At 43.1% G+C, this 13,176-nt stretch overlaps 1 protein-coding gene across 3 annotated transcripts in view; it reads left to right on the forward strand.

The window, feature by feature from the left end:
- RALY (RALY heterogeneous nuclear ribonucleoprotein) overlaps positions 1 to 13,176 on the forward strand; it is a 204,856-nt gene that overhangs the window by 176,176 nt on the left and 15,504 nt on the right. For all 3 annotated transcript variants that reach the window (XM_077929214.1, XM_077929215.1, XM_077929213.1), the window contains one exon: positions 650 to 722. In XM_077929214.1, coding sequence (XP_077785340.1) covers positions 650 to 722 — 73 coding nt within the window. The remainder of the gene's footprint in view (positions 1 to 649; positions 723 to 13,176) is intronic.

Genomic DNA, 13,176 nt, shown 5'->3' on the forward strand with positions numbered 1-13,176 from the left:
AGAAGCAAGGTGTATTGGGCGTCTGAATTTCTGTCGCTGCTAGTGGTTTTATTTTTAACTAATTTCATTTTTGTTTTGTGCTGTTTTGATCATATTGTTTAGATCTGATCTTCCAACCATTCATGCACTCCTAATCCTTTGAACTCTTTCCCCTTCTCTCCTCTCTTTTGTGAAAGCTAAAGTCAGGAGATAATCTTCACAAAAGAGTGGAGGGGAAAGAATTCACGAGCGCTAGGAGTGCAAGATTAGGAGATCAAATGGCCTTCTATCTCTACCAGTGCTTAGATGTTTACTAAACTGTAATCATCTCAAACAGGTTTTGGCAATATGGAAATATATTTACTTTTATTTAATGAATTGATTAGTCACTTAAAAGGCAGGTCCTCTGACAGCTCTAGCTGACATATTTGCTGCGGAAAACACCCCAATATATACATATACATTTTATACCCTTCACAAAAGGAAAAAGGCTAGTACCTCTTTGTATATGTTTGTTTATTTGCAGGTATGGAAATAGCATAAAGGTATGCAAATAATAGTACAGATGAAGCTTTTTAAAATTTAAAAAAAGACTTTGATACAAAAAATTATGCATAAGGGATGGGAAGAGAGCAACACAACAGTAATTCCAAATTGTTATTTGCTGCAGATATAAACATGGCTGGAGAACCAAAGCCCAACAGACCCAAAGGCCTGAAGAGAACAGCATCCGCCTTATACAGGTAAGTTCTGTTGTTGTGATTCCCACCTAATGAAATGAATCTGACAAGCGTGAACAGGGATATTCCGGAAATACAGTCTATATATGTCGTGCTGTATGGGCAGGAATGGGGAACTTCAATTGCAGCCCTCCAGGCCTTTCTATCTGGCCCTAAGGAGTATCTCCAGGCTGCATCTCCCCTCTGCCCCCAAGCTGCACTCCTCATTAGTCCTACTTCATACCTTCTTTTAATCCATTTGTTTGGCTGAAACACAACCCAGAATGCCTCTTGCTTGCCAAGGATGGAGCAGAGGGGTGTGTAAATGGGTGCAGAAACTAGTTTACTGCACAAAGGTAAAATTCATGTTTGTTGCGCCATCTGCTTTCGCCTCTGGCCACTCCCACCATTGGTATGTGGCCCCTGAAAGGTTATCCAGACAGGAATGCAGTCCTCAGGTTGAAAAAGATTCCCCACTCCTGCCCGATAGAATATGGGGCTGACTCATTTTTAAGCCCAGGTTTTGTCAGGGGCTGGACTGAGGAGGAATGGTGGGAGCTGCCTCCCCACTTTTTTCCTGAACCTTCCCAAGGGCAGGAGGACAGTATTGATTTAGAACAGTGGTTTGCAGAGGGGCATAGTCCAGGGGGGGAAAGCTGGGAAATACTGGTTGAGGAACAGCTAGAAGAGGAAACGCCAGGAGAGAGTCAGCTGGTAGATTCAGTTTCCTTGGAAAGCATTCCTGATCTCCCTTCGCCTAAGACTAGGCGGGTTTTGAGAGTGATGGAACAGAAAGCGCAGCGGCAACAAGATCAGATTACCCGACAGAGAAATGACATAGATTAATGGGGACGGAGGGGGTGAGCCTTTACTGGAAGCAACACCATTTCTAGAGAGTTATGCATTCCTTTGTCTCTCACTGTGATTATTAAAGAAGCTAACTGGTAAGAACGCTCCTTTTGTTTGATCTGAATCCCCGAAGCAGGACAGGTTTAGAGTTTGCTCTCAAAACTGCTGTAAGAGTTTTGTTTCCCCATTAACCAGGGGGAGCCATTTTGGGTTTACAGCAGTGGATATCAAAGGGGGGATTACTTGGGGAAGGGGACTCAACTACAGAGGTCAATTTATAATGTTAAAAATGCATTATTAAAAAATCTGACATCAGATGGTGCTGTAGAGCAGAATCCAAAGTCAATGGCAGATTGCCTTGGGAGCGGGTTCCCCCCTCCCCCTGTAACTTTTTTTTATAGCGTTTTTTTTATATCTGTGTAGAAACAGCCTAAGAGGCAAGGGGGTGGCAGCAGGGTGCTGGAGGTGTAAATAACAATCGGACATTGAAAAGCCGGTATCAGTGGATCAAGTTTGTCCATTTAATTGAAAAATATTAAACTACAGTGGTACCTCGGGTTAAGTACTTAATTTGTTCTGGAGGTCTGTTCTTAACCTGAAACTGTTCTTGACCTGAAGCACCACTTTAGCTAATGGGGCCTCCCGCTGCCGCCTCGCGATTTCTGTTCTCATCCTGAAGCAAAGTTCTTAACCCGAGGTACTATTTCTGGGATAGTGGAGTCTGTAACCTGAAGTGTATGTAACCCGAGGTACCACTGTAAATAGTTTTAAATGTGATCAAGTGAGCACATGGAGGAGCAGGGTAGTGGACGTCAGGTGAGAAAAAGTAAATGAAAATGGTAGAGAGAAGTGTAGGAGGAGGAATAACTGGTATATGGAAGGAGCAGGAGAAAGAAATAAGAGCAGGTAGGTTTTGGTTTCAGCATGTAAGAAGAGGGGAAATGTTGAGCAGAGTGTCAGGAGGTGGAGAGCCAGTAGCAAGGCCCTAACAGAGCATCAAGATTGGAGGAGGAGAATTTCTAGGGTTGGTATAGATGAGATGTGTGCAGCATTGCTGCTTAGACAAGAAGGGAGAGAGCATGAATTTATAGTGGCTGAGATCATCAGCCACACACTTTTTTTGTTCTCCACCAAAGGCTTTCAGCTGTACCTGAATCTGAGTGAAACTATCAAACAGAGGCACTGAGCCAGGGGTGTGGATGTGCGGGGAGGAGAAAAATATGTTAGAAGAGCGGGACAACAGGGACAAATTGAAGGTAACAACTGCAGCATCTATGGAGCAGGCAGAAGCAGAGGAGGAGAGGAGAGATAGTAGAGGGCAATGTTTCAGAGAAGGCCACTGGCTCAATGGAGAGGAGCTCAGGGAAGGAGTAGGGGGTGGGATATAGGGAGGGTGGACCGTGTGTAATGTTGAAAAGTCTAAGATGGTGATTGGGCAGAGAGAACCCCACAGCAGAAATGTCAGATACAAAGCAGTTCCAGGAGAAGGCAACATCAAGAGAGTGGCCAAAGCAAAAGCACATTCTGGAGGAGTTGTTTGGTTTTTTATTCCTGTTCAAAAGGTTGCTTCCTTATTGGCTAAGTGAATATGTGGAATTATTAGGAGGGGAAAGTCAGCATTTACTTTACAAAATGTTCTCTTTCAGCTGTCATATCTGTCAAATACCAACTGCTATTGTGCATGAGCTACCAGTGTCACTTAATGTCAATTATCAAATACTGTTCAATATCAAACACTTACATTAAGTACACTGTGTTTGATGCATAATATTAGAATATTCAGTCATCAGAATCCCCGGTGGAAAGTTCTGAGGAACACTTTTTTGCCAAATTAATTTCAGCTTGTTTCTCTACAAAATTACTCCTCCTCATCTCTGCAAATAAATTTATTTTTTGAATCAGCTAAAGGGTAACAGATGACTGCTTGCCGTTTTCCCTTTAAAAAAAGTGTATATTTAATTTATATGCCACTTTACAGCTCACATCAAATTATCAAAATAAAACAAACTAAAAACAATTCATTGTAAATGTAACGAATTTGAATAAGGCACCCCTAGCAAACTGTGTACTAGTGATTGCATGGTAGTAGTATTTGCCAACATACATACATACTTTTATTTGTATGCCGCCTTTCCATAGTTCACACCATGCACAAAGCTGCTTACGACATGAATAGAAATTGCATAATTGCAAACATAACAAAAGTAGTCATATTCCTGTCTGTATGCTACAGATTACAGGCTCCAATGTGGTTTGCAGTCTCTCCATATTGGAATTGTAAGCAGCTACCAAGCGCCAAATGGACTTAGTCAGCAAACCCAGATTTCATTGCAGTTTGGAATGGAGGGCAAGGTACACAATTATTTGCTGGTATAATCATGGTGCTAGTCCTACAAAGATATCAAGGGTTCTTCAACCTTGGGCTCCCAGATGCTGTCAGACTGCAGCTTCCATGATCCCTGATCATTGGCTAAGCCAGCTGGGGATGATGGTGTTGTAGTAGTCCATCAGCATATGGGAATCCAAGGTTGAAGCCGTGTGCTTTAAGGGAAGATGATGTGATCACTTTTATCCATTTGTTTTCTGGGTTCCCCAAATTGATAGTTCTGCATAATCATTGTGCCAATATGGGAGAGGTAGGGATTTTGTGGGTAGGGTGGGGAACAATCTTCCCATCTTCATACTGGTTCGAGTTAAAGAAACTCAGCAAGCAGATAAACTCTGGTTTCATCCTTTGCCAACCTCTGCTTCTTAATAATACAACTCTTGTCAATATAATCTCTTCCACTCTGCCTCTTTCATCGTATCATTAATTCAGGTAAAATCCTAGTAGCCCCTTTAGCACAGCTTATGCCACTTTGAAGAAGCCCATCTGAAGATTAAAGGGAAGTCCTGGCACTCTTGTTTTTATTACCCACCAAGCTTTCTTCTCTGCCCAGGCTGGTGTTTTGGCCTCATCTTAGTTATTATGTTACCTTCAAGCAATGGTACACACATCAAACACTGTGCTGTATCACTTGTGTTGTTAAGGGAAGTATGGGGGGGGGGGGAGAGACCAGGGAAATCATCTCTAATAGTAAATAAGAAAGGGGGAAATGGTGTGCATTTAGAGAGAGAAGGTGAGAGGGTCTTTAGCTGCTTCCCATCAGAACTCACGGAAATATGAGCACAACACAACATCTTCTTCCCGGATAAAGAGGGGTTTAAGTTCTGGTGGAAAGGTATGATATTTGGCAAATATGTATGAGTTGCCTTATACTGAGTTCCATCTAAATCATTACTGTCTACACAAACTGGCAGCAGCATTCCAGGGTTTAAGATGGGAACATTTCCAGCCCTACCTAGACATGTCAGATATGGAACCTGGGACCTTCTGCCCTCAAGGCAAATGCTCTGTCTCTGAAGTACAGGTCTTTTTCCAAGGGATCAAATGCCCAGATAGGGCTATAATAGGAATCGGTTCTCCATTAGACAGAGAGCCAAGCCACATGTGAACAAAATGCCTGTGGTTTGTGAGATGAACTAGCCTCAGATTGGGTGGTAGGGAGAGGGGTAAATGTGCAGTGGCAGAGGGGAGCAGGCGTTTGAAACTAGGGAAAGCTGAATTGAAATATGTGGTGTTTTGTCCCTAAGTTGCTCAGGATAGGAATGTCCACATTTCTTCGATGCATGTGACATTTACTTATGTACATTTTTCTAAAAAATAATAATAACCAGGATCTTTCAAGTTTCAAGTTTGTGGGCTACAAATAGAAAAGGGAGCAGTGCAAACGCTGTTATTTATCTTTAGACTTCAGAGCTAATAGATCAGTTGACTGAAATTGCAAGCAGAAGCATGAGATAAATACCTCTTCGCTTCTTTCCTTCTCTAAATGGCATCTGAATGTGAAGCCTGTCAGGCTGTAGGTCACTTTGGTGGACACAACACTGACCCCTTTATTTTTCTCTAGTTGACTTGCAGTGGATCAGTTGTGATCCACTATTCTTTTTCTCTTGCTCATGTAGTGCCTCTTAATTATTTACTGGTAATTATCTACCAGAAGCAAACTAAATGCAAAAGAAGCAGATGAGTGCAAATTTGCTTAATTGCGTGATTTATTCACATGGCAGAATGGCTTTGCTTGACACAGATTTTGGGTCACCTTGGCACCAGCTTGTTTGTTTATTCTTTCACAGAATACGTGCAGCTCCGAGTGTTTGCCCACACATTTCTTAAGGCTTGCTTATACAATCAGGCACAATGATCGTTTTTTCAGAAGTTATCCCAGGGCAACATTCCCTTTCTACCTAAAAAACCCCACAAATTCCAGAGTGTTTCAGCAGCACACTCTTGCTAATAATCTGGAGTAATTTATAGGCCACCATAGGAAGGTTAGAACATAAAAAAGCATAAGAAGATCTCTGCTGGATCAGGCCATTGGTCCACCTAGTGCAGCATCTGATTCTGATTGTGATCTCCCAGATCCTATGGGAAGGACTTAAGGGCAAGAAGGACTTAAGCACAACTGCACTCACCCCTCCTACAGATGCATCCTGTCTCCAGTCATGGAGGAAGAGCATAGCCATTGTGGCTATTAGCTGTTCATCTCCTTGTCCTCCATGGATTTGCCTAATTCTCTTTTGGGGAGACCCAAAAAATATCTACATGGTGCCTAGGGAACAACTTGCACCTTAATATCAGCAAGACAAAGGTGATAGTGTTGGACTTTCGGAGGCAGAGAGGAGAACTAGCACTGCTGTACATTGGGGAGGGCTGTGTGGAGAGAGTCTCTTCCTTTAAATTCCTAGGAGTTCATCTCAGTGAAGACCTTACTTGGAAAATCAATACAACCCAGGTGGTTAAGAAAGCCCAACAGAGACACCATCTCCTCAGAGTATTGCGAAAGAATGATGTCAATCAACGGTTGATGATCTCCTTCTACCGGTCCACAATAGAAAGTGTCCTTTCATACTGCATCACGGTGTGGTACGCTGGTTTGACATCAACTGATAGGAAGTGCCTACAGAGGGTGATGAATACAGCACAAGATATTATGGGCTGTCCCATGAATCCGTTGGATGACATCGCGGAAGAACGTTGCCTCAGGAGAGTGAGGAAAATTCTCAGGGATGATTCACACCCTGGCTGGCACTTTCTTGATTTTCTGCCCTCGGGCAGAAGATATAGAAGCATGATTAATCACACCAACAGGGTAAAGAACAGCTTCTATCCGTGGGCTGTTAAGCTGCTGAATGAAAAGATAACAATAGGGCAACTGACTTTCGGGTTTGCGTCAGTAAACGAGGGGAATTAAGACTAAGAGAGCTGAGTGGGGGGTGCTCGTGTAATCTGTGGGAGTGTATGCCATAGTTTAACTATGAGCTGCATGAAGAAACACTTTCTTTAGTCTGTCCAAAATCTTCCAGGTTTTTTCCAGATGATCCCACCCATCCATTGGGGCGGACGGATGAGTCTATTTCTGGATCGCATCAATTCCATGCGTATTCATTCATAAGTCTGTTCCATCCTACCTAAAGATTAATCGGTGAATTTTTGAAAAGTAATATTTAAATACATTTCTCGCAATCAAATACGTGTTTTAACTCAACATATGCATTTCTTTATGTATTTTGCCACCAAATACACCTTATTTGCATTTTGATGCATTCTTTTTAGTTGAGAAATGAACCACAACATTCAAAGTGGTGTAAAATGCAAAGGATGATCCATGTATTAGTCTGTGCACCTAAGTGCACATTAGGATGGTTCACTTAAAAATGTGAATGATTTTTTCCTCCTGCCCTCTGAATGCATCCGACAACTTCGTACGCAAGGTCATATGTTGAGACAAAATATATGTATAACAGTGGTACCTCGGGTGAAGTACTTAATTCGTTCCGGAGGTCCGTTCTTAATGTAAATTTCACATGGATTAGAAATAGACTGACTTGTCCACCTCTAACTGGAGTCTAGCATCCCAATTCTAACCCTCTGTAAACTGAAATCATATGCACATTTACATTGGAGTAAAAGGTAAAGGTACCCCTGCCCGTACGGGCCAGTCTTGACAGACTCTAGGGTTGTGCGCCCATCTCACTTAAGAGGCCGGGGGCCAGCGCTGTCCGGAGACACTTCCGGGTCACGTGGCCAGCATGACATCGCTGCTCTGGCGAGCCAGAGCTGCACATGGAAACGCCGTTTACCTTCCCGCTAGTAAGCGGTCCCTATTTATCTACTTGCACCCGGGGGTGCTTTCGAACTGCTAGGTTGGCAGGCGCTGGGACCGAGCAACGGGAGCGCACCCCACCGCAGGGATTCGAACCGCCAACCTTTCAATCGGCAAGCCCTAGGCGCTGAGGCTTTTACCCACAGCGCCACTCGCGTCCCCATACATTGGAGTAGTCCAGTTTAATTAAATAGGGCTTACTTCCAAGTAGACATGCAGATGAGATGGTTGCAATGCAGGTTAGAAGCAAACGCCACTAAATTCCAGGGCTGTAATCTGCTAAGCATGGAAGCAGTGTTAGGTCTGACGTGACGTAGGTCTAAGTGGCAATTTGCAATTGGTCACTGACAGTCATTGCAGTACTTTGCATTGTTTCCAGGTTCTGCTTGTTGTTGTGCCTGTGCTTGTGTTGTTGCATTTGTTACATGGGTGTCACATTTGCACCAGCCATATTTCTTAAAGCACATTTAAAGATTACGGCTTTCCCCCACAAGAATCCTGGGAATTGTAGTTTGTTAAGGGTGTTGGGATTGTAATTCTGTGAAGGGTAAAAAATACTATTAATGATCAATTAACATGTGCCATTAAGGTAAAATGGGGAATATGCAGGAGAAATGATTTTGATGAGATATGGAGTGTGTTTGTAGAATTTGTGCTGTTAAAATGTAAAGGGGTCAAACCATCGCAAGAGGTGTTGAAATTTTGGGAGGTTGGATAGTTACAATGGAATGGTTTCGGTGGTGGGGTGCGCACTTTGATTCTTATTTATTTATGATTATTACTTTGTCAAAATAAAAATAAAAAATAAAAAATAAATTCACTTCCCGGGGTTCTTTGGAGGGAAGCCATGTGCTTTAAATGTATTGTGTGGATGTGAGATCAATTGCATGAGACAATGGAAGAGAATGGATTTCTTCTAAGCTTCCACTTCATTTCTGATACAATCCCAAATTTAGAACATCCTGAAAAAACATCAGGAATAAAGAAAAAGAAGAGGAATTAAAGATGTGAGCATAATCACATCTGATCTGTCAAGCATTAGCTAACAAGATGGGGAGGGGGGCATAGTTTCCACCCACCTACTAAAGAGACCCGCAGTCAGCCAGCTGTCTCATTCAGATCCCAGGTGGGGAAAGATAAAAGCATGGAGCTATTTCTCACATGGCCGGGCTTGATATTTCAGGAGTATAAAGGTAAATAGTAACAGTACACATCCCAACACTCTCCCCCATCCTATCCTTTATTAATCCCTTCCCACTGGTAGAAGCAGCAATTCACCAGTTGAAACATCACAGAAACTTCTTTCTGTGCTCACTGTCAAACAGACCAGAGAAACTGTGTGATTTCCACAAGCCTTTCAAAATAGGGACTTTGATCTGGGAGGTACCACAGGTCCATTCTTGTTCAACCTGTTGCTGTGAGGCTAGTGTGTCTCAGAAAACTGCTTAATGAGCAGGTTGCTCATGCAAGTAAGCCAAGTTACAAGTAAGTGAATTGTGTTGCAGTCTTAAATTGCAGTTCTATACATACCTATCTGGGAGTAAGCTCAATTGAATATTGTGTGACTGCATCCAAGTAAAAATGCATCAGATTATGCTGTTAAAACCCCATTGAAATCTATAGCATTTAAAACATACTTAATTCTGGGCAAGATTGTGTCCAATTGCTATGGTTCTAATGGTAGTGAGTTGAATTATTCTGCCTGCTCTTAACAGCGGTATTTATTAGCACAAATTCCAAGTAATACTGGACACTTCCAGGCCGTTCTTATATTTGGGTGGGACTCAGTCTCATATCAGCAAATTTAGATTGCATAATTGACGTTGGTTTGCCATTCCCACACAACAAAACCACCACCAACCAAAAAACAAAACCCAGTTCAGACTGGAAAGTGTGGGATATTAACTGGTTGGCACAACTTTGTATAACCTCCCCGCAAACAAACCAGAATGAATGCTCAGTAAATAGCTGAACAGCATCTAGCCTCCCTGCGAAGTGTGGAAACAAACCAGGATAAATGCTCAATAAACAGCTCACCTGGAAGTGATCAATGAGGCACATGATGCTTCAGAATCATCCTAGGAGCCCTTTGCAGATTTAAATAGTGGAAATTAAAATCAACTAAACAAAGGGTCACCATAATGATGTGTGGCATTTGTCATATCATGTCTTTGCCCACTGGGGCTCTTTACTGAGAACAGTATGATTTATGACTGGATCAGTGTCTGCCACAGCCTTCTAAATCTCTGCATACAGCTAAGGAGCAGGAGACATTAAATTCTCCTGTCTATTCTCTTAAGGTGAGTTCCCATGCAGTTGCAGGGGATGGAAGAGGGAAACACAGAGTATGAAGATACAGGTGTGAGAGTGGGTGGTATTGTACAGTTACAGCACATTGATTTTTGAGCCATAAACCACAGAGATTATTATTGCTATCAGCAGTGAATTCATCATCCCTTAACCATTAAAAGGGGGGGGGAATTATTTACTGCCTAACTGCTGCTTATGATTAAAGAGCCTTGCCTTGCAATCCTGAACACATGGGATGTTTCTGTGCAGCAGTTTATTGTGGAGTCAGGGCTGCTCGTGCACGGCCATGGTTTGTGTGTGTGTGTGTGTTTTTGGGTTTTTTTGCAGCATCTTCACAACGACATGCTAATCAAAATGCTCCCCTGTATTTCTACACACACACATACCCATTTAATTCAGATGTACCATTTTTGCAAGGGTTATTTTTTGGCAGAGGGTGTAGGGTACTATGGAAACAGTAAATCCAGTTTAATTTGCTGATAATGTGGGATGGCATTTTGATGTGGATGACATAGTATGTTGCGCAAACTTTGCATACCACCGAATCCACGATAAACTGCTGTGTGGAAATGCCTATTTACTCTGAAGAACAGCCTACTGAACTCAGTGGGTTGTGCATCTCCAATAAAATTGCAGAGGATTGCAGCCATAACTCCAAGACACTGTGGAAACACTTGACATGAGTATTTATGTTTGAGTGGTCTTTCTACAGTATCTGCAGGCAGTGCTTATTTCTGGGGGTACACATACCCCTAAACATTTTGTGAATCTTTGTACTTTTTGGTGATTTTCTTGAGTCAAAATGAGAGTACCCCCAAACATTTTTTTATGGGGGGGGAGCACTGTCTGCAGGCATGGAAACTTTGTACATTATAAAATGAAAATGAAAACTGAAGCAACCAGAGTGCTCAGGGAAGCATAGGTTTCTGATCATATAGTCCCAACTTCATTCAACCCAATTCAAGGTACTGGTTTTCACTTTTTGAGCCCTAAATTTGTGGTGGCTAAGATGTGGCTCTCTGGGTGGTGTTGGATTCCCATCAGCACTCGCCAGCACGGACAAAAGTCAAGAATAATGGGAATTGTAGAACAGCAATATCAGGAAGGCCGTAGGTTAGTCCTCCCTGTCCTAAATGGCTTTGGATCCTGGATATATAAAAGGAGCATCTACTCCTGTCCTGCATCAGTTACCAGAGAAGGTCCTGCTTCGTGTTCCAGTGCCATCTAAGATGAGACACATAGGACAGGGCCTTCTCAGTGGTGGTGTCCAGAAATTCTTTGTCTGTTTTCTCCCTTTTTGCTGTCAAGCACTGCATAGCTGTCAAGCACTGAGACAGCACTGCATAGCATGTTCAAGGCACTTGGAGGCAATGCTGGGTTTGAGGGGAGCTCAGGCCTTGAGGATTCCCTCCAACTTTGGCACTGCATCCACCCCAGCATTTGCATGCACACACTTGCATGCCTTGCTTGGCTTTTTGTAGTCACACTGCTGTCACATAAAACACACTACTGCTGCTACCACCAGCTCACTGCTTCTGGCAGTTTTTCAGGCACTTCTGGTCCCAGGGTCCCTGGACTTATGGGGGGACAGATGTACGCCCTTTGGTCCATGGCACATCATCTGCTTTGCATGCAAAAGGTCCCAAGTAGAATGCCCAGCACTTCCAGGTAGGGCTGAGAATGTCCCCTCTCTGAAACCCTGGAGAGTTGCTGTCACTGTAGACAACTCTAAGCTAGATGAACCTCTGGTCTGACACTGCTTCAGGTGGCTTTTTTATGTTCCTATGCCACTGAAAGCACTTGCTGAGAATTTAAATTAGCTTGGCAAATATAAGATGGGGGACTACATGGCTTGCTAGTAGTCAAAGGCTCTAAGGGTCTTAGCAGACTACAGGCTGGACATGAGTCAACCGTGTGATGCAACAGCAAAAAAACAACCACCTAATTCTCTTTTAGGCTGCATCAACAGAAATATAGTGTCTTGGGAAATAATAGTACTACTCTGTTCTGCCTTGGTCAGATTACACCCGGAATACTATGTCCAGTTCTGGGCATCACAATTAAAGAAGGATATTGATAAGCTGGAATGGGTGCAGAGGAGGGCGACCAAGATGATAAAGGATCTAGAAGCCAAGCTTTATGAGAAACAGTTGAGGGAGTTGGGTAGGTTTAGTCTAGTAAAGAGTAGACTGGGAGGAGATATGATAGCCATCTTCAGACATATCAAGGGCTATCACAAGCTTGTTTTCTTCTGCTCTGGAGGGTAGAACCCGAATCAATGGATCCAAGTTATAAGGAAGGAGAGTCCAACTTAACATCAGGAAGAACTTTCTGGATGTCTGAGCTGTTTGACTCCACCAGGAGGTTCTGGACTCTCCTTCACTGGACTCTTCCTTCTGGACTCTCCTTCAAGCAGAGGTTAGATGGCCATCTGCTTTAGTTGAGATGTGTGCATTTCATGGGGTTGGACTAGATGACCCTCGGGACCCCTTCCATCTCTATCATTTTATGATTCTTTGCTTTTTCTGATATTATTAAGCATCATCATCATTATCATGTTCCTACCAGTGATTTGCTGCTTGTTTTATGAGGGATTTTTAACTGGCTTTGTGTGCTTGGTTGGTATTGGGATTTCCTCACTTTTGGTTAAAAAAATAAAATAAAATCCAGGGGAGCAGAGCTTAGCCAGGTTCAGCTTCCTTGGGAAGGAGGTGACCAGAAGCCTACAGTGTTTTGTAGTATCTGAATTACAAATGTACAGACAGAGCATAGGTGGAGACAGACGCCTGAACACCCCGTCAGGCAGCCAAAGCCACTTCCACACACCAGGTCTCCAAAGTAGCTGCCCCCCTCTGCCAAAGCAAAACGCTTCTAAGCTGACTCTTTCACTGCAAAACTCCAACTGCAGTCTCCCCCATTTGTTCCCTTCCACAGACAGACACACAGCTAGATTACCTCATCCTTACCTAGGGTGATATGCCCCCTTTCATAACCTTCCTTCAATTTTCTAGCCAGAACACTGCAGTGGTCCTGTATCAAGAAGCAATGTTCTAACAATTAGCTCCCATGGAGACAGAGCACCCAGGCTAGTAACTCTCCTTTTGTCAAGTCCA

This window comes from Podarcis muralis, chromosome 5, assembly GCF_964188315.1.
Source record: "Podarcis muralis chromosome 5, rPodMur119.hap1.1, whole genome shotgun sequence".
NCBI lineage: Eukaryota > Metazoa > Chordata > Lepidosauria > Squamata > Lacertidae > Podarcis > Podarcis muralis.